This window comes from Dipodomys ordii, unplaced genomic scaffold (assembly GCF_000151885.1).
Source record: "Dipodomys ordii isolate 6190 unplaced genomic scaffold, Dord_2.0 Scaffold11, whole genome shotgun sequence".
Classification (NCBI taxonomy): domain Eukaryota; kingdom Metazoa; phylum Chordata; class Mammalia; order Rodentia; family Heteromyidae; genus Dipodomys; species Dipodomys ordii.
The window spans coordinates 17028498-17050162 of NW_012267227.1; the positions used below are offsets into that span (position 1 = coordinate 17028498).

At 44.7% G+C, this 21665-nt stretch overlaps 1 protein-coding gene across 1 annotated transcript in view; it reads right to left on the minus strand.

Annotated features, from left to right (window-relative positions):
- The window catches only part of Rtf1 (Rtf1, Paf1/RNA polymerase II complex component, homolog (S. cerevisiae)), a 38185-nt gene that overhangs the window by 7640 nt on the left and 8880 nt on the right, over positions 1-21665 (minus strand). Inside the window, exons 2-8 of the mRNA XM_013010260.1 lie at positions 17343-17453; positions 9789-9936; positions 8130-8334; positions 3678-3792; positions 2094-2205; positions 1515-1650; positions 471-648 (exon numbers count right to left, since the gene is read on the minus strand). Of these exons, the coding sequence (XP_012865714.1) occupies positions 471-648; positions 1515-1650; positions 2094-2205; positions 3678-3792; positions 8130-8334; positions 9789-9936; positions 17343-17453 (1005 nt within the window). The remainder of the gene's footprint in view (positions 1-470; positions 649-1514; positions 1651-2093; positions 2206-3677; positions 3793-8129; positions 8335-9788; positions 9937-17342; positions 17454-21665) is intronic.

Consider the following 21665-nt stretch of genomic DNA (forward strand, 5'->3'; position numbering starts at 1 on the left):
AAGTTATCTGGCACTTCAGGCTTGTGCCACTGAACCTAGTCCAGAAGCCAACTGTACGTTGTTTTTGGAGACAAGGTCTTGCTCTGTAACCATGGAATCAAAACTCAATCCTCACGCCTCAGCCTCTTAAGTGCTGGGATTACAGGACTGTATCACAAGTCCAGCCAACAATCTGAACAACAATTTTCTTCTTTTTTTTTTAATAATAGCCTGAGGTAGTTGTAACAGGAAAGAATGTTGGCTAACATAGTTACGTGGTGGCAGAAGAGTAACCAATTTGTTCAGTAGCCCAACTCCTAGTAAGGGAAGCGTATATACATATATACTTTTTTTTCGGGGGGGGGGGCAGTACTGGGGTTTGAACTTGAGGCCTTACACTGGCTAGGAAGGCATTCAACCATTTGAGCAACACCCCCAATCTGGGAATCATTACACTTAAAACATGGACAAGTGTTGAAGGAAATACCAACCCGGTAAACTGGTTTGCTGTTGTGGTTTCCAATGCCAATCCGAACAAAACATCCTGTGACAGTTTTTGCAAAGAAGGGCATGTGACACCAACGCTCTAGCTTATGCCGTGACAATCGAACCCGATTCAATTCCTCAGGTAGGGAGACTGGTTGTGATTTTGGAGGGATCTCTTCTTTCCTGTGAGGAACCCAGGGGCAATAGAAGTATGTATCAGCAAAACTGAGAACAGAGGGATGAATCCCTAACCCTAGGTACCGGTGATTAAGAGGAGAAAACAAACACCAGGAAAATAGCATGCTTCCTGTAACCATTACTGTGATGCGTCTTGACTAAGGCTTCACCCCCGGTAAGAAAATAGGTGGCACCGGAAGTGGCGCTGTAGCTCAAGAGGTAGAGCGCTCGCCTTGAGCTGAAGAGCTGAGGGACAGCGCCCAGGCCCAGAGTTCAAGCCCCACGACCGACAAAAAAAAAAAAGAAAAGAAAAAAAAAGAAAATAGGTGGCTGCAGGCATGGCTCAAGAGCTAGAGCTCCTACCTAATAAACACAAAGCCTTGAGTTCAAACCCAGCACCATCAAAAAATTACAAAAAAAAAAAATAATAATTCAGATTTTGGGGCTGGGAGTGTGGCTTGGTAGAGTGCTCGCCTGCATGCATGAAGCCCTAGGTTAGATTCATCGGTACCACATACACAGAAATAGCCAGAAGTGGCGCTGTGGTAGCTCAAGTGGTAGAGTGCTAGTCTTGAGGAAAAGAGGCTCAGTGGCAGTGCCCAGGCCCTGAGTTCAAGCCCCAGGACTGGCAAAAGAAAAGCAAGTGGGTGGAAGCCACGGGGCACATGTGAGCCAGGCCTGGGTGAAATGTCAGCGAGCTGGCCAGGAACCCCAGGCAGAACAAACAGATGTGTTGGAAGCTGAGGTCAGTAGGCCAGGGGACTGAAGCAAAGCGAGCGCAGGGTCCAGACAGGCTTGCTTTGAGAACTACACCAAGCTAGTCTGCAAAGAACCACCTCTCCTGCCTTCAAGAGCACAAGGACACAACTCACTCTTCTTCTTCGTCAGATGAGGATGTTCGGGAGGAACGGTCTGACTTTTCACTGGACTTGTCGTCCTCTTCCTCCTCCTCATCGTCGGAGTACACCTCACTCGTTTTTAATGGCTGTTTCTTGGCGAGGAGCTCAGCTAGAAAGAAGGGAACAATTTTTACTCACAATTAACACACTGAATGATCTTTCATGTTCATGGGAGAGGACTCAAATGGGTAGTGTCTTCCCTAGACAGGCTGTAGTAACCAGGGTTCTTGTGAATTAAGAGAGTTACAATCATACAGGTGCCAAGAAAGAAAGAAACAAAACAAAAACCCTAAAAAGCCTTTTATGTATAAGAGACATATGTTGAAATACTTGTAGCTGAAATACAGTGATGTTGGGATTTACTTAAAAATTATCTAATTAGAGAAGGGGAGTAGGGATTGAGCAAGAATGACCAGTAGACTGTATATAGTAGGATCATTGAGGATAATTATACTACTCTCAGCATATGTTTGGAATATAATAAACAGTCATAAAGGGGTAATAAAAGTGGCAGCAGGAAATCAAAGTGACCACTACATTTCCCACACTTACCTGTTCTGTTCTTCCGTTTTTCTCGCTCTGCCTTCAGCTCCTCCATGGCTTGAGATTTCTTATCTAGTTTCTCATCCCTCTTGGAACGTCGTTCCTTGTTGTGGGATGTTACCTGGAAGGGAAGGATACATACGGTGGCTGTTGGTAAGATTCTCTGTACTTAACAATGAATTCAGTCCTCATGAGTCTACACTGACGACACAAACTTAAAACTTGTACAGGGGACACAGCATCCTCTTGTGGACAAAGAGAACAGAGCAGCAAAAACATCCAAGTTTATCTGCTTAATACACAAGTTGAAGAATTTCACAATTAATGGCTGGGCACTGGCAGTTCACACCTGTAACTCTAGCTACTCAGGAGGCTGAGATCTGAGGGTTATGGTTCAAAGTCAGCCAGGACAAGAAAGTCCATGAGATTCTTTTTTTTTTTTTTGGGTCCGGTCGTGGGGCCTGAACTCTGGGCCTGGGCGCTGTCCCTCAGCTCTTCAGCTCAAGGCTAGCGCTCTACCACTTGAGCCACAGCGCCACTTCCGGCTTTTTTCTTTTTGCTTATGTGGTGCTGAGGAATCGAACCCAGGGCTTCATGCATGCAAGGCAAGCGCTTACCACTGAGCCACCTTTCCAGCCCCTCCATGAGATTCTTATCTCCAACCAACCACCAAAAAAGCTGGACATAGAGCTGTGGCTTAAGTGATAGAGGACTAGCTTTGAGCAAAAAAAAAAAAAAAACAAAAAACCCTCAGTGACAGTGCCCAAGCCCTGAGTTCAAGCCCCAGGACAAGCATAGAAAAAAAATTACACAAATAAAATTGTTCTATAAGAACAGCCTAGATTATGACCTAGGACTTGTTGATATGTCATCATGAACAGAGATGACTAATTTCCCCAGTTCTATTTATATCCAGTCTAATATGACACACACCAGAGTAAACACCATAGCTCATTTAGTTATATTGGACAGGAAGTCTACCAACTTTCCTTCAAGGAAAGCTCACACTCTGCTGGACATCTGTTTAAGAGGTTTTCAGTCAGAGTTGCTAAAGATTACAGCGTGCAGACAGCACCTAACAGGCTATACTCACTAGGACGGGCTGATGCATATAAAGCCACCTCTGACATCAGCAACCCGAACACAGTGAACTCAGAAAGGAGGAGGCCTGCAGAACCTCCTACCTGAGATTCTTCCCGCCCCCTTTCCTTTTTTTTTTTGGTCCAGTCATGGGGCCTGAACTCTGGGCCTGGGCACTGTCCCTCAGCTCTTCAGCTCAAGGCTAGTGCCCTACCACTTGAGCCACAACGCCACTTCCGGCTTTTATCTTTTTGCTTATGTGGTGCTGAGGAATCGAACCCAGGGCCTCAAGCCAACTTCTCAGCCCCTTCCTTTTTTTTTGTCAGTCCTGGGGCTTGAACTCTGAGCCTGGGCGCTGTCCCTCAGCACTTCGGCTCAAGGCTAGCGCTCTACCACTTGAGCCACAGTGCCACTTCTGGCTTTTTCTGCTTATGTGGTGCTGAGGAATCAAACCCAGGGTCTCATGCATGTGAGGCAAGCGCTCTACCACTGAGCTACCTTCCCAGCCCCTACCTGAGATTCTTGAATTTGTGTCAGCTTTTTCTTCTCCTGCTCCTCTTCTTGCTTTTTCTTTTTTTCTTTTTTTTCTTTTTTTTTGGCTGTTTTTAGTTTTTTCTTGATTTCAAACCTGGTTAAAAGATATTAAAAAAAATGAAAATTTATATAAAGGAAGTAAATTTATACAAAGCAGGAAATTTACATAAAGGCTGATTTCTATTAGTTAGGAGAAAGAAATAAATAGGAGTTAATAAAGTTTGGCTTCCTGCAAGAAATTCTAATACCTTTTATGTACATTAAAAAAAAATGGAGGGATGAGAAGGTGGCTCAGTGGTAGAATGCTCGCCTAGCATGTGTGAAGCCCTGGGTTTGACTCCTCAGTACCACATACACAGAAAAAGCTAGAAGTGGCACTGTGGCTCAAGTGTTAGAGTGCTAGCCTTGAGAAAAAGCAGCTCAGGGATAGCACCCAGGCCCTGATTTCAAGCACCAGGACCAGCATGTGTATGCAGCATGTGCACATGCACACACACACAAATTGGGCTCTTATGAAACAAATATAACTTCTCGTGAACTCAGGAAACTTTACAGAATAAAACGTTAAACAAATTTTTTTTCCAATTTTTTTTAATCGGTTGTGAGGCTTGAACTCTGGGCCTGGATGCTGACACTGAGCTCTTGGGCTCAAGGTGAGCGCTCTACCACTTGAGCAACAGCACCACTTCCGGTTTTCTAGGGCTTAATTACAGATGAGAGTCTCATGGACTTTCCTACCGGGGATGACTTTGAACTGTGATCCTCAGATCTCAGCCTCCTGAGAAGCTAGGATTATAGGCGTAAGCCACCAGGCGCCAAGGTTTTTTTTTTTGGGGGGTCCGGTCGTGGGCCTGAACTCTGGGCCTGGGCGCTGTCCCTCAGCTCTTCAGCTCAAGGCTAGCATCCTACCACTTGAGCCACAGCGCCACTTCTGGCTTTTTTTTGCTGCTTATGTGGTGCTGAGGAATCGAACCCAGGGCCTCATGCATGCAAGGCAAGCACTCTACCACTGAGCCACCTTCCCAGCCCAAGCTTTTTTTTTCTCAATTTTTTTTTTTTTTTTGGTTGGCGATTGAACTCTGGGCCTGGGCACTGTCCCTCAGCTCTTCATCTCAAGGCGAGCGCTCTACCACTTGAGCTACAGCGCCACTTCCGGTTTTCCAGTGGTTTATTGGAGATAGGAGTCTCACGCTCTCTCTTGCCCGGGCTGGCTTTGAACTGCGATCCTCAGATCTCAGCCTCCTGAATAGCTAGGATTATAGGCGTGAGCCACCAGCGCCCGGCTCTTTCTTTAATTTTTGAGATAGAGACCTTCTTCCTCCTTCCTTCCTTTCTTTTCTTTCTTTCTGTCATGGGGCTTGAAATCTGGGCCTGGGTGCTGTCCCTCAGCTCTTCAGCTTAAGGTAGCGCTCTACCACTTGAGTCACAGTACCACTACTGGCCTTTTCTGCTTATGTGGTGCTGAGGAATCGAACCCAGGGCCTCAGGCATGCAAGGCAAGCGCTCTTCCACTGAGTCACCTTCCCAGCCCAAGGTATAGTCTTTCTATATACCCTAGTCTGGCCTCTATCTCCATGTTCCTACCTCACCCTTTCAGAGCTGGTATTCAATGTTTGTGCTACCACACTCAGCTAGATAAAGATTCAACTCTTATCTCTATATGGTAAGTAACATTGCCAAATTTTCACATAGTTCTTAAATAATATATTCAATACTGATATACTCTTTTCATTCTATTATTAAGGCAAGCAAACAAAAAAAGAATATGTACGCAAAGTCTGAGACAAACCACTCTTCACTTGTGAGCCTGATGTTCTGTTGTTGGTCGTCGTCTTCTCTTTTTTTGTCTGTTACTGTAGGGGCTGAACTCAGAGCCTGGGCACAGTACCTGAACTTTTTGCTCAAGGCTAATGCTCTACTAGCATTTGAGCCACAGTTCCATTTGTGGATTTTAGGTATCTAACTGGAGATAAGAGTTGCTCGGCCTTTCCTATCCAAGTTGGCTTTGAACCTTGATCCGCAGATCTCAGCCTCCTGAGTAAAGGGATTACATGTGTGAGTCAGATGTCAGTCCTCTTTTTGTTGTTGTTGTTGTTGTTGGCTGTGGGGCTTGAACTCTGGGCCTAGGCACTGTCCCTGAGCTCTTCTGCTCAACGTGAGCACTCTTTTACTTTGAGCCTCCTCGGGTTTCAGGTAGTTAATTGGAGATAAGAGTCTCACACACTATCCTGCCCAGGCTGGCTTTGAACTGTGATCCTCGGATCTCAGCCTCCTGATCAGCTGGGATTACAGGTGCGAGCCAGCTGTTGGTCCTCTTGATGAGGCCTTCTTGTTATGCTCTCAACAGTTTGAGAAATAAAAATTTCTCAAGTAGCGGGTGGAATTGAACTCAGGGCATCAGGCATGCTAGGAAAGTACTCTACCACTAAGACCCAGCAGAGCTTCTTAATGTCTATTTGTTTCAACACAGGTAACCTTGGAGGCTTTCACACTCAAAACAAATGTCTTGCTTGCTGTTGACTGGAAGCCAAACATTCTTGTCTAGGATAACTCACCGCATGTAATATGGCCTCCAGAATAACTAACGGCCGCCCTGAGGCAAGGGAACTAACTAGCCAGTTTCAGAAAGTACTTGGATTTTATTTTCCTGATACTGGACACATAGCAAAGAATTCTAGTTCTTTTATTTTCCAAGACAAAAGCCAGTTTCTCAGCCCAAATATTACAGCTTTTAAAAAGTACAAAAACCATGTCAGAAAGCTGGACAACCTACTTTACCATAGTGAGAGTTTCCATGGCTAGAATCTTTTGAATTCCAAGTGGAAATTTTAGAAAATCATTTCTATTGGCAGCTTGATAAACTGAAAGCCAGTTTGTAGATATGTAAATTACCATTTATTCATCCAATTTATATCATTTGATATGACCTCCACAGTATTTTCAATTATTACTTCCTAAAATCAAAACCATCTTATAACTCTTCCTTACTGTCTTCAGCAGAAACAATATCACGCAGCTAAGAGCCAGTGACTCTTGCCTGTAATTCCAGACCAAGATTTGAGGAGTGAGATTTGGAGAAACTTGAGGCAGACATAGCCAAGAGATTCTACTCTCCGTTTAACAAGCAAAAAGCCTGAACTGGAGATGTGGCTCAAATGGTATAGAGTACCATGAGTAAAAAAGTCAGAAAGCACTCAAGGCCCAGAGTTCGAGCCCTACTACGGACACAAAAATACATTCATACAGACATACATAAAATAAAAATAAAAATAGTCACGTGCTGATCTTTCTCTGTAAGAATGTGTAAATGCCTGTGTGTTTCAGTATAGGTAAGTTACCAGGAAACAGAACACCACGTGGCCACAATGTGTTTTATGGAGTCAGATAGCCTCAGATTTGAAATCTAGTCCCACAGATTACAGCCGTATAACCTGTGACAAGTTGTCTTCCATTCAACAGATATTTAAGTACTCAGCTATATGTGAACTAGTCATGATTCAAGCACCAAGAAAAGCGTAGAGAAGAAGACACATTAGTCTCTGCCCGCTCAGAGCTTGCTCTTCATTCATTTAAAATGTCTTTAAAGCCAAAGTTTCTACCTACTCTCCAACAAGGAATCATCAATTGTTCTCACAGGGCTGTTGTGAAGATTAAATAGCACACATAACTGTCTCATCAAGAAAACCTCAGGACTACTGCACATTAGTAAAGTTGATGGAAGAAGAGTAAACAGTAAGTCTGATCCAAATGTAACTATGTTGTTGTTATTATTATTATTGCCAGTCTTGGGGCTTGAACTCAGGGCCTGGGTGCTGTCTCTGAGCCTCTTTGTGTTCAAGGCTAGCACTCTACCACTTGAACCACAGTACCACTTCTAGGTTTTTCTGAGTAGTTTATTGGAAATAAGAGTCTCATGGACTTTCCTACCTGGGCTGTCTTTGAACTAAGATCCTCATATCTCAGCCTCCTGAGTAGCTAGCATTACAGGTGTGAGCCACCAGCACCTAGCTTGTAACTATGTTATTTGCTTTCCTTATGTTAACAACCATATTTCCAAAATGCTAGTCTCTATTCAGAGGCTCCTCTTCTTACAATGGGATGCATCCTGATAAACCCATTGCTAGTGGAACGTAAGTACTGTAGCTAAAAAATGCACCTACCGTACTGAACATCAGAGCTTGGCCTAGCCTGCTTCAAACATGTTCAGAAACTTAAATTATTGTATAACTGGGCATAACCATGTAACACAAAGGCTATTTTATGAAAAAGTGTTCAGAAGCCCATGTCATTCACTGAAAACTGCACCGGAACAGAATGGCTGTGTAGGCAGCTTCACACCATCATAAAGCCAAACCATTTCTACAGGTCAGATGGGAAGGAAAGAAGCAGGGCTAGCAAAGAAACATCAAACGCAGGGCACCACAGCCTTACCTTCTTTTCAACACCTCCCGCTTCTCTATGCGGTTGAACAGTTCTTGCTCTCTCTCCTTCTCTGTCATCTGTTCTAGTCGAGCCCTGTCTTCCTCGTCTCCCATGAGATCCTCTCCATAGCCATCATGGAACTCTTCATCCTCTGAGGATGAGTCTGAGTCGGAGCTAGAAGAGGAGCTGTTGCTGTCAGAATCTGACACTTCACCTGCAACAAAGGCCCAGCAGAGGAGCACGTCATGGTACAACAATCCCAGTGTTGACAATCATCGCCTTTTGGCTCTTCCAGGTAAAATGGCACAGGGCCAATTTAACTCCCTGGGGGCCATTCTTGGTACATGCAAACAGGTCACCTGGCATTTTAAAACACTGATCAATTTTTATTTTTTTCTTTGTCCTGAGGTTTGAACTCAGGGCCTGAGCACTGTCCCTGAGCCTCTTTGTGCTCAAGGCAAGTGCTCTACCATTTGAGCCACAGTTCCACTTCTGGCTTTTTTTAAGTAGTTTGTTGGCGATAAGGGTGTCATGAACTTTGATCCCTCAGAGCTCAGCCTCTTGAGTAGCTAGGATTACAGGCCTGAGCCACTGGCACCCGGCAACACTGATCCATTTCATGACTGATTAGTGATTTCCTAATGACATTGGATTTTGACGGGACAAAGTGTATAAGAAGACAGCACACACTATGAACAAGTACTAATGAAATTGAGAACTTAAGAACTGTGCCTGGGGCTGGGAAGGAGGCTCAGTGGTAGAGCGCTTGCCTGGCATGCTTGAGGCCCTGAGTTCAATTCCTCAGCACCACATAAGCAGAAAAAGCTGGAAGTGGAGCTGTGGCTCAAGTGGTAGAGTGCTAGCCTTTTGCTGAAGAGCTTAGGGACAGCGCCCAGGCCCAGAGTTCAGGCCCCAAGACCGACAAAAAAAAAAAAAGAAAAAAAGAACTGTGCTTTAGGCCAGGTACCGGTGGCTCACACTTGTCATCCTAGCTACTCAGGAGGCTGAGATCTGAGGATTACAGTTCAAAGCCAGCCTGGGCAGGAAAAGTCCGTGAAACTCTTATCTCCAATAAACCACTCAGAAAACCAGAAGTGGCACTGTGGCTCAAGGGGTAGAGCACTTGCCTTGAGCTGAAGAGCTGAGAGACAGTGCCCAGTCTCAGAGTTCAAGCCCCACAACTAACAAAAAACCAAACGAACAAACAAAAAAGAACTGTGCTTGAGCCAATACTTATAGGCATGGACTTAAAACCAGGTGAGGCCAATTTCATACCAGTCAGCTTGCATACAACCTGGAAATTTAAAGATTATCACTGTTGAGATGTTAAACTAGTGGCATTGGCTTAATTAAAAAATGGGTTTTCTAGAGGCTTCTGTACTGATTCATGACTCCCCTTCATGGTCAGCCGTTGGCAGGCCTGGTGGACACCACCACGGACTGCTTTCAGAGTCACGGTCAGGCTCGGGCCTTACCCACTCTTAGGAATTACATGCTTCCAACGTTCACAAAGGATGCACAACCATAGAAAAGCTAAGAACCACTGCTCTAAGGTACAGGTTGAGCCATCAGGTGGGCCTCTTGTGCCTTCCCCTTTGTCTGCCTCTGTGTCTACCCTGACACGAACAGGAACGCATCCCTCCCCCTCCCCACGCGGCCTTAGCTTACCTTCCTCGGGTGCTGAGCTCTCAGCCGAGCTGTCTTTGTCTGAACTGCCTGAGGAGGCAGTTTTGTTGGCTTGCTTCTTCATGGTTCCCTTCTTCTCTATTTTTCTGGCTTTTCCTTTCTTCTTATTTTTATTGCTCCCAAATGTCCACTACAATGACAAAAGAAAAGAAAAACTGAAATAGGAATAGGGACTTCACTGGGAAAATAAATGAAAAACCTGAGTTAAGTCTTCAGCCAGGAATGGTGGTACACATCTGTAATCCCAGAACTTAACAAGCAGAGGCAGAAAGACCAAGTTTGAGGCCAACCTAGGCAATACAGGAGACCTTACTTAAAAAAAAAATTATCTTCCCCAAAGAGTTAAGAATCTTTGATTTTAGGGGCTGGGAAGGTGGCTCAGCAGTAGAGCGCTTGCCTTGCAAGCCTGAGGCCCTGGGTTCGATTCCTCAGCACCATATAAGCAAAAAGAAAAAAAAGCCGAAGTGGCGCTGTGGCTCAAGTGGTAGAGTGCTAGCCTTGAGCTGAAGAGCTGAGGGACAGCGCCCAGGCCCAGAGTTCAGGCCCCACGACCGGACTCAAAAAAAAAAAAGAATCTTTGATTTTATAAATATCACAGCCATGGTCTGGGATGTAGCTCAGTGGTAAAGCACTTGCCTAGCAAGCTCAACGTCCTGAGTTCAATCCCCAGTACCAAAAAAGAAAAGAAAAAAAAAAAAAGCCACAACCTGGGCACTGGTAGCTCAGGCCTGTCATCCTAGCTACTCAGGAGGCTGAGATCTGAGAATCAAGATTTGAAGCCCATCCAGGCAGAAAAGTCCCCATGAGACACTTATCTCCAATTAAATACTCAACATCTGGAAGTGGCACTATGGCTCAAGTGGGAGAGTGCTAGCCTTCAACACAAAGAGACTCAGGGACAGCCCCTAGGCCCTGAGTTCAAGCTGTACAACCTACCAAAAAGAAGACAGTCACTCCAAAAGGAAATGAACTCTTTACCTGACTTACATAGCTAGAACCCCTCTGAATATCACCTTTTAAATAATAATAATAATTTAAAAAGGACAGTCATACACCAATGGCTCATACCTGTAACCCTAGCTATTCAAGAGACTGAGATCTAAGGAACAAAGCCAACCTAGGCAGAAAGGTCTGAGAGACTCTAATCTCCAATTAACCAGCAAAAAGCCAAAGTGGAGGTGTGGCTCAAGTGATAGAGTGCCAGCCTTAAGCGAAAGGGCTAAGGAATAGTGCCTGTGTTCTAAGTTCAAGCTTCAGTATGGGCTCACGTGCACACTTGCACACAAAATGACTGTGACACTCTATTACTTTTTTTTTTTGGGTCAGTTGTGAGGCCTGAACTCTGGGCCCAGGCACTGTCCCTCAGCAATTCAGCTCAAGGTGACCGGTCAACCACTTGAGCCACACCACCACTTCTGGCCTTTTCTACTTATGCGAGGCAAACACTACCACTGAACCAACTTCCCACCCCAAAAATGCAGATTTTTTTTTAAACATCAGTTCAAACTGTAACCTTTGAAATTTCTGAGTAATAGCAGGAAATCTGTCTACCAGACATAAAATTTAATATTTTAATTACTGCAACAGAAAAGCAAAGGTGTCAATCTTACGGCAAGTCAGGTAAGTTATCTAAAACTGAGAAAAGTTTTTCATGTTTTCTGTTGCAGAGATAGTAGGGACTGCTAAAGGCTAGTGTGTTAGGTTTTATTTAAAAGAGGAAGGAGGGGCTAGGAAGGTGGCTCAGTGGTAGAGCGCTTGCCTCACATGCATGAGGCCCTGGGTTCGATTCCTCAGCACCACATAAACAGAAAAAGCAGGAAGTGGCACTGTGGCTCAAGTGGTAGAGCGCTAGCCTTGAGCTGAAGAACTGAGGGACAGTGCCCAGGTCCAGAGTTCAATCCCAACGACTGGCAAAAAACAACAAAAACAAACAAACAAAAAAAACCCCTGAGTTTCTAGCCACTTCAAATTCTAATTCCTAAGGAAGAGTGTTGATTTTCAGTCTGAAACACCCCAAAATAGGCCAAATTGTTCAATTTCTTAGTCTACTGAGCTAAATACATCAATATGGATTTTACTAGAATCAATAACATGTAAGGTATTATTTTGCACTGGCTCTTGTTACAACAGCAAAACTATGCAAATACTCCTCAATATTTATTGCTCAGTTATATAAGTGGTAGATGTTCAGATAGAGTGTCGTGGCCCTCTGTCCTTCTACTCAATGAGACTATGACGAGGATGAGTGAAAGGCTGAGCTACAGGGTCACACCTGTGCCAGAGTGGTCAGCTCTATTTTTGCCTACAGATTTGGTTTTCCAATGACAGAGCTAAACTCTAGACTCCGGGGTGGGGGGTGGGGTGGTGGTAGAAGTGTTTATGAGAGCAAAATGCTCTAAATGTGAAGTCACAAAAGTAAATCCGGGCTGGGAATGTGGCTCAGTGGCAGAGTGCTTGACTAGCATGCATGAAGCCCTGAGTTCGATTCCTCAGTACCACACCAACAAAAAAAGCTGGAAGTGGCTCTGTGGCACAAGTGGTAGAGCGCTCGCCTTGAGCTGAAGAGCTGGTCAGGGACAGCACCCAGGCCCAGTTCAAGCCCCAGGACTGGCCAAAAAAAAAAAAAAAAAAGTAAACCCAACTCAGGAGGTTCTGGAGACTGACTGCATGGTTCCTTGTCCTTCTAACACTGCTTCAGTTGGCTACTGCTGGCAGCCATTTTGTAGTATAAACCATTTATGTCTCAAAGAGGAACTAGAAAACAACAGGGTAAAATAGCAGGAAATACGATGCTTTGATTTACAAGGGGCTGTCCTGTCGAAGCCTGAATGTGAGAATGGTATTTAAGTTTTCTCCCAGCAAATTTTCTCAAGAAATGAAGATGACAAAGCTGCCTGGCCTCCCAGGAGGCTGACTCAGTGAGGTTCGTGACGCCAAAGGCAAAGAACCCGGAGCTCAGTGCATGACAGGGGGTAGGACATTAGCACTTTATTCGTAAAAATACATTTCTGGGCTAGAGGTACAGCTCAGCCGTACAGCAGGATATTTCAGTGGACAAACCCTAGCTGATCTCTAGAATCAGAAAAAAAAAAACAAACAACTTTTACTGCCATCCAATTTTAATGACAAAAACTTAGGTACCTGTCTCAATTATTCAAAGAGATTTAAATGGGTAGTAATAATCATCCACAGACATTTTTCCTATACTATGGATCACATTTCTAGTATTTTACATTTACTCCTATAACCAGAGTCTCCTGAATGCCTCCTGGTCTAAGTATGTTTTTTTTTTTTGGTCGGTCGGGGGGCTTGAACTCTGGGCCTGGGCGCTGTCCCTCAGCTCTTCAGCTCAAGGCCAGCGCTCTACCACTTGAGCTACAGCTCCACTTCCAGTTTTCTGGTGGTTTATTGGAGATAGGAGTCTCACGGTCTCTCCTGCCCGGGCTGGCTTTGAACCGCGATCCTCAGATCTCAGCCTCCTGAGTAGCTAGGATTACAGGTGTGAGCCACCAGCGCTCAGCTATGGGCCTGAGTGATGTCTCTGGCTTTTCACCCAAGGCTAGCACTTACCACTGGAGTGACAGCTCTACTTTTGGTTGTTAATTGGAGAAAAGAGTCACACAAACTTTCCTGCCCAGGCTGGAAACCATTCAACTATTATCCTCAGATGCCAGCCTCCACTGTAGCTAGGATTATAGTCATAAGCCATTGGCTCATCTCCATGACACTTTTTGTTTTTGGGTTTTTTTCTTTGCGGTCATGGGCCGGAACTCTGGGTCTGGGCGCTGTCCCTCAGCTCTTCAGCTCAAGGCTAGCGCTCCACCACTGGAGCCACAGCGCCACTTCCAGCTTTTTCTGTTTATGTGGTGCTGAGGAATCGAATCCAGAGCCTCATGCATGCCAGGCAAGCATTCTACCACTGAGCCACCTTCCCAGCCCCTCCATAACACTTTTATCTCCAATTAGCCACCAAAAAGTACCAAAAGTGAAGCTGTGGTTCAAGTGCTAAAGAGCTAGCCTTGAGAAAAAAAAAATCATAAGCTGGGTGCTGGTGGCTCATGTCTACCATCCTAGCTACTCAGGAGGCTGAGATCTGAGGATCACAGAATCCAACCCAGGCAGAAAAGTCTGCGAGGCTTTTTTTGGAGCCTGTGCAATATTTCTGAGCTGTTCAGCTGAAGGTGAGCGCTCTACCACTTGAGCCACAGCGCCACGTCTGGTTTTCTGGTGATTAATTGAAGAGTTTCATGGACCTTCTTACCCAGGCTGGCTTTGAGCCAACAATCCTCAGATCTCAGCCTCCTGAGTAGCTAGGATTATAGGTGGCAGCCACCAGTGCCCAGCTTGTGAGACTCTTATCTCTAATAAACTATTCAAAAAAACACGAAGTGGTGATGTGGCTCAAGTGATAGAATAGTTGCTCAGAACACAAAGAGACTCAGGGACAGAGATCCAACACTGGCTAACACACACACACACTCAGGGCTACACACACACACACACACACACTCAGAGCACACACACACATATATACACACACACACACACACACACACACTCAGGGCTAGCACCCAGGCCCTGAGTTTGAGTCCCATGACCAGCACATGCACAAAAACAAAACAGAACAAACCCACATACATATTCTGAAACCACTTAATGGTTTCAATCAACACATCTATTGTCTCTCTAACTGGATCTTATACTTAATGTGCACTATACACATCAGCCAAAATGCTGACTGAAGGTATGGCTTACAGCTAATGCTGTGAGCCAGAAAGCCAAGCAAGAGCCCAAGGCCAGACAACAACAACAACACACATACACACAAAGACAAAGAAAAAGCCAAGTATAGTGGCAAAAACCATACAGTATCAGCTTACTGGGAGGCTGAAGCAGAAGGACTGTTTGAGCCAACAAGTTCAAGACTAGCATAGACTAACCTAGGGAACACAGTGAGTCCCTGTCTAAAACAACAAATAAGATAAAGCGAATCTCTACAGTAACCGCATGCTGAAGACTTTGACTCAACAATAGACAAGAGGTGAATGAAAGAGGTCCAAGAATAGATACTGCTTTTATCCTGTTCTCTCCCCCTACACCCCTTAGGAAGGTTTTCTCTATGTAGCCCAGGCCAGCCTCAAACTTCCAATCCTGCTGTCTTAGCCTCCTCACTATTAGGATTATAGGCATATACCACAGTGCCCACCTATTGCTTGTGTCTTAAGGGAATTAAAACCCACAAACCCAAGGCACTCTAGACACAAGACAGACTCAAACTTAAGAAGAATATAGAAGGTGGGTATTGGTGGCTCACACCTGTAATCCTAGCTACACAGGAGGCTGAGATCTGAGGATCTCCGTTCAAAGTCAGCCCAGGCAGCAAAGTCTGTGAGACTCTTATCTCCAATTAACCACCAGAAAACCAGAAGTGGTGCTGTGGCTCAAGTGGTAGAGCGTTCACCTTGGGTTGAGGAGCTGAGGGACAGCGCCCAGGCCCAGAGTTCAAACCCCACGACTGACAAAAAAAAATTAAAAAAAGGTAGAGCCTTCACCTTGAGCTGAAGAGCAGAGAAACAGTGACCATGCCCAGAGTTCAAGTCCCATGACTGACAAAAAAAAAAAAATATGTGTGTGTGTGTGTGTATGTGTGTGTGTGTGTATATATATATGTATGAATGTATGTATATATAGAGAGGGGGGGAAGGGGGGAGAAAGAGAACCATAGCAGCTGACATCTGAAAATGAAAAATAAAAGTATTTGCAGAAATACCGAGACAGAAAATTATGTCGATTTTCCTGAATTATCTCTGCATTAAAAAAAAAGAAAACAGAAGCAAAACTAAAACTTCTCCATAGACTTGCTGATTTTCGAACTTATTGGGTTATTTTATTCATAGAGAATTATAGCTTTTCCATTAAATTAAAAAAAATAAACATTCACTATCTCTTGCTAGGAAAAGTAATTTTAGGTCTATTAAATATTTAAGACCAAGAGAATATTACTATAGTCATTCAGAACTCAAATAATTTGCATATGCAGAGGACTGGTAAATGCTGTTCAGCTGTTAATTAAATTTCATTAAATTTATAGAAATATTAATTTTCATTGTAGTAAACATTTAAAAGTTTGCAGTTAAAATTATTCTCCTAGACAGCAGTGGAAGAGATAAAACAGAAAGGTAGTATTATCTCTCTCCAGGAAATCAGTACAGGGAAAGAGCACTTTTTTTTTTTGTCAGTAGTGGGGCTTGAACTCTGGGCCTGGGTGCTGTCCCTCAGCTCTTCAGCTCAAGGCAAGCTCTCAACCACTTGAGCCACATCTCCACTTTGGAGATAAGAGTATGGGGGGGCGGGGGCGAGTGGGGCAAGGCTGGTCCCAGTGGCTCACGCCTGCAATCCTAGCTACTTAGGAGGCTGAGATCTGAAGATCACGGTTCAAAGCCAGCCTGGGCAGGAATGTCTGTGAGACTCTTATGTCCAATAAATCACTAGAAAACTGGAAGTAGCGCTATGGCTCAAGAGGTTGCGTGCTTGCCTTGAGCTGAAGAGCTGAGGGACAGCACCCAGGCCCAGAGTTCAGGCCCCACGACCAACCAAAAAAAAAAAAAAGAAGAACGGCTATGAATGTCCTGTGAAGAGGTTCTCTATCTAGGAGTGCATCAAATATGACAATTCAGAGCTTCCCTTAGTAGCTGTACGAGGGAGGCGTCATTTAACAAAGCAGTATGTGAGTACAATGTACCTTGACCCATGTCACCCCCTTCAACAATCCCATCCTCTTTTGACCCATCCTTTCCTTACCTTCCTTTCTTTCTCTCTCTTTCTTTCTTTCTTTTTGCTGGTCCTAGGGTTTGAACTCAGGGCTTGGACACTTGTCCCTGAGCCTCTTTCTGCTCACTTGAGCCACACAGCTCCACTTCTGGCTTTTTCTGCTTATGTGGTGCTAAGGAATTGAACCCAGGGCTTCAGCCATGCAAGGCAAGCGCTCTACCACTGAGCCACCTTCCCAGCCCCTTCCTTACATTTCTTTTCTTTTTTTTTGTCAGTCATGGGGCTGAACTCAGGGCCTAGGCTCTGTCCCTCAGCTCTTCAACTCAAGGCTAGCGTTCTACCACTTGAGCCACAGTGCCACTTCCAGCTTTTTCTGCTTCTGTGGTGCTGAGGAATCGAACCCAGGGCCTCATGCATGCAAGGCAAGCGCTCTCCCACTGAGCCACCTTCCCAGTCCTTAAATTAATTTTATGGTATTACAATGAACTCTTGACTGCACTCTCCTCCGCTTCCCCTGCATTGTCCAGCCCTCTCTCCTTGCCCTGGTCCTCTAAGTACCCATTTCTTGGTGCTTAATTTGTTGGGCTTTGACTTAATCTTTCTAAAAAAAACTGTCCCATCTGATGTTTCCTGTATACAATTTTTTTTTTCTAAACAAGTAGATGTTAGGCTGGAGTCCTAGCTTCATGAAGTTTGGCTGGTCAGCTGTTACCAGCTCAGGGACTGGTTATCTACCCATCTCACTGGCCTGGCTTCCACACCCACCTCATCGTCACTGTCGGACGTCTCCGAGTCTGACGAAGCTGCAGGCTGGCTCACGGGTGGCTCCTTCTCCTCAGAGTCACTGCGCTTCCGTTTTGCCAGGGACAAGAGCTCCTAAGAAGAGAAGTGGGAAGTATCCTATCAGTTCTGGTCAGCAGAGAAAGTAACACGACACGCCTGGCTTCCATGCCTTGGCGCTTCCATGCAAGGACATCATCACGAAGACGTTTAGTACACGGGCAGTCCGAATGCCCATATTCCCAAGTGTTTTCTTCATGAGAAACACAAGCCTTAGAGCCAAGCGCTACTCCTCTCTAAACCACAGCAGTACTGACTGTCAGTACTCATAGCGAGGAACTGTGAGGATCAAAGTACCTGTTCACTGTTCTTCAATGCTAGTGGGCAATAATACAAGCTTCCTGTTGCATTTCATAGGAAAATTAGTGATTGAGGGGCTACTTACATATGTTTACAAACTGCCAGTTTCTAGGTCATTATATTCTGAACGTTTATATGTGAGTGGTTGAGGAGGTGTATTTCTGATGCTTAATCCAGACTGTGACAAGAAGCAGTAAAGGTGCTAGCCCCTACATGAGAATCCCAATCTGACAACCCTAACACCCCCTCTCCCTTCTGCTTTGTGCTGGTGATTCAGTGAGATCAGATCGGCAGGGGACACAGCACTGAGGGTGGTACAGGATTTGCTACCATCCGGCTCCCTCTCTCCCATTACTTCTTCCCTATTCACGTCAGCTACTCAAAAACACAAGCAGCGGGGCACTGGGGGCTCACGCCTATAATCCTAGCTAGTCAGGAGGCTGAGATCTGAGAACTGAACTTTGAAACCAGCCTAAGCAGACAGATCCAGGAAACTCCAGGGTGGAGGCATGGCTCAAGTAAGAGTGCCTGCCACCTGTGTATGATTAAGCCAGTCTAGAGCATCGGCCCTGGTACAGGCAAAACAGACAAACACAACCCGGGGGCACTTGCTCTACAGATACCAATAGCAGCTGACAATTATGCTATTCTTCTAGACACAAGGCACATCACCATAACCTGCAGTAGGTAATGTTACTGTCTTCACTTAAACAAGTCCAGAAACATGGTAAAGTACTTTGCCCAAGCTGTGTGACTGACCTAGCAACACACCTAGTACATGAGAGTCAGGATTTGAACCTGCCTTTAAATCAGGCACAATCTACAAGGCTAAAATGTTCTCACCACGTGCCAAAAAAAGAAAGTCCAGGTAATAAACACTACTAGTAGTATTCCTTGAGCATGACATATAGGTCAAGTGCCAAGACAGATTTTTAAATAATGGACTGCCACAAAGTATCTGTTTTCTCCTTCCAGTCTCTTTCTATTTTAGGAGCACCTCCTTCCTTGGCCAGAATGAGAAAATGACCTTCTCAGATTAAACAGCTGACACTTTCTTCTCCACAGCAGCCAGGAAATGGCTCCCATCTCCTTCCATGAGAGCTACCACACCACATGCCTCTTCTACACTCCCATAGACCAAATGCACATTAGAGCAGTATTTGCGGGTTTGTTTTAAAAACAAAACAAAAACTGGAGATACCATTTATACAAGTATCTTTTCTAATGTATGTGTTTGACAAATAGACTCAGTGTTAACACTTCTCTAATCAAGACACAGGAGAGGCCATCATCCCAGCATTCCCTCAGCCTCCTTTTACCCTATCAGCCTCTATGCGACCACAGGACTGCCGTGTCCCTTCAGCTGTGTCTATTACGTAGACCGTCACAGATGGACTCCCATGGTTTGCAGTCTTGAATTTGGCATCTTGAGCTGAGTGTTAGTTAAGGCTTTGAGATTCACCCAACTGTAGCATCTATCAGTAGCTTTTGCAATTTTATTGTATGGGTACATCAGTGTTTACCCACCAACTGAAAAACATCTGGTTGTTCCCATTTGTGGGCAATTCTATGTTCATATACAAGTTTTTGAGCAAACATAAGTTTTTGCTTCACTTGGGTGATTAAATACTTATGAATAAGAATGCTAGGCGGCACGATAATTTGAGATGGTCATTTATTGCTATATTCCCTAACATAAATCTATAGACTCTAGGAAGATTTTTGGCAAATGATCTTGTCCCTGATCCCTCATAGTTTATAAATTGATTAATGTTTATTTTATTTTTGTCAGTTGTGGGGCTTGAACTCAGGTCCTGGGCGCTGTTTCCAAGCTCTTTTGCTCAGGGTTAGCACTTACCACTTTGAGCCACAGTGCTACTTGCAGTTTTCTGGTGGTTATTGGAGATTAGAGTCTCACGGTCTTTCCTGTCCAAGTTGGCTTTGAACTGCAATCCTCAGATCTCAGCTTCCTGAGTAGCTAGGATTACAGGTCTGAGCCACTGGTTATCTATTATTTTTGCTGGTCCTGGGGCTTGAACTTAGGGCCTAGACAAAATCTCTGAGCTTATTTTGCTCAAGGTTCTCTACCACTTGAGCCAAGTGCCACTTTCCGGTTTTTCTGAGTAGTTTATTGTAGATAACAGTCTTGTGGACTTTTCTACCTGGGCTGGCTTTGAAATGTGATCCTCAGATCTCAGTCTCTTGAGTAGCCAGGATTACAGACATGAGCCACCGGCGCCTGGCACCTGGCTCCCTCAGAGTTTATAAAGCATTAGAACTCTTATCATAGTACCAATTCATCATAAGAGAGACCCAGATACCCTCCCTCACATATAGTATAGTAGTATATCAAATGTTTAGGAAAGTTATGGGATTGGGTATTCATGACTGAATCCTGGAGGCTTTATAAGAAGAGAGGGGCTGGGAAGGTGGCTCAGTGGTAGAGTGCTTGCCTAGCATGCATGAAGCCTTGGGTTCCATTCCTCAGCACCACATACACAGAAAAAGCTGGAAGTAGAAGTGGTGCTGTAGCTCTCAAGTGGTAGAGTGCTAGCCTTGAGCAAAAGAAGCTCAGGGACAATGCCCAGGCCTTGAGTTCAAGCCCCAAGACCGGCCAAAAAAAAAAAAAGAAGAAGAGGAAGAAGAGAGGGAGACCTGAAAACACACAGGGACGCGTGCACTCTCAGGATATGGTATTGCTGTTCGAACTTCCAGCCTCTCAAACTGTGATCTAAATAAACCTTTTCTATGAATTCACTTGCTTTGTTATATTAATGGAAATCTGATGGATACAACTCATAATCAAAGCCTTACCTGAAACGTCAACAATTATATGTAGATGTCCATTAAAAGTTACTGTCCCTAGGGGTTGGGTATGATGGCACATATCTATAATTCCAACTACCTGGGGGGCAGAGACCCAGAGGTTGCAGTCCAGTTGGACAAAAAAGTTAGTGATACATCTCAATCAATAAGCCATGTGTGATGTATGTGCCTGTCATCCCAACTACAAGGGAGATACATGTAGGAGACTGAGGTCTAAGGCCTGCATGGACAAAAACAAAAGACACTACTCAGAAACTAATTAGAAGTAGGAGCTAAAGTGGTAGAGTGCTAGTCTAGCACAAATATAACAAGTAGCCAGGCGCCGGTGGCTCATGCCTGTAATTCTAGCTACTCAGGAGGCTGAGATCTGAGGATTGAGGTTCAAAGCCAGCTCGAGCAGGAAAGTCCGTGAGACTCTTATCTCCAATAAACTACTAGAAAACCTGAAGTGGCACTGTGGCTCAAGCGGTAGAGCACTTGCCTTGAGCTGAAGAGCACAGGAACAGCACCTAAGTCCAGAGTTCAAGCCCCATGACCAACCAAAAAAAAAACAAGTAGAGCTGGGGGCCAGTGGCTCATGCCTGTAATCCTAGCTACTCAGGAGGCTGAGATCTGAGGATCATAGCTCAATGTCAGGCTGAACAGGAAAGTCCGTTAGACTCGTATCTCCAATTAACCACCAGAAAACTGGAAGTGGCACTGTGGCTCAAGTGGTAGAGTGCTCTCCTTGAGCTGATGAGCTCAGGGACAGTGCCCAGGCCCAGATTTCAAGCCCCACGACTGACAAAAAAAAAAAAAAAAACAACCAAACCAAAACAAACCAAAACAAAACTAAAAAACAAGCAGGGCTCTGGTGCTTCACACTTATAATCCTAGTTACTCAAGAGGCTGAGATCTGAGGATTGCAGCTCAAGGCCAGCCTTCGTGAGAAAGTCTGTGAGATTGTTATCTCCAACTAAACACCAAAAAAAAAAAGGAAAAAAAAAAGCTGGAAATGGAGCTGTGGCTAAAGAGTTCAGGGATAGAGCTTATGTCCTGAGTTCAAGGCCCAGGACCAGCACAAAAATAATAAAAAAATAAATAAACTCAAAATCTTCACCACATTGCACATATAAATAATTT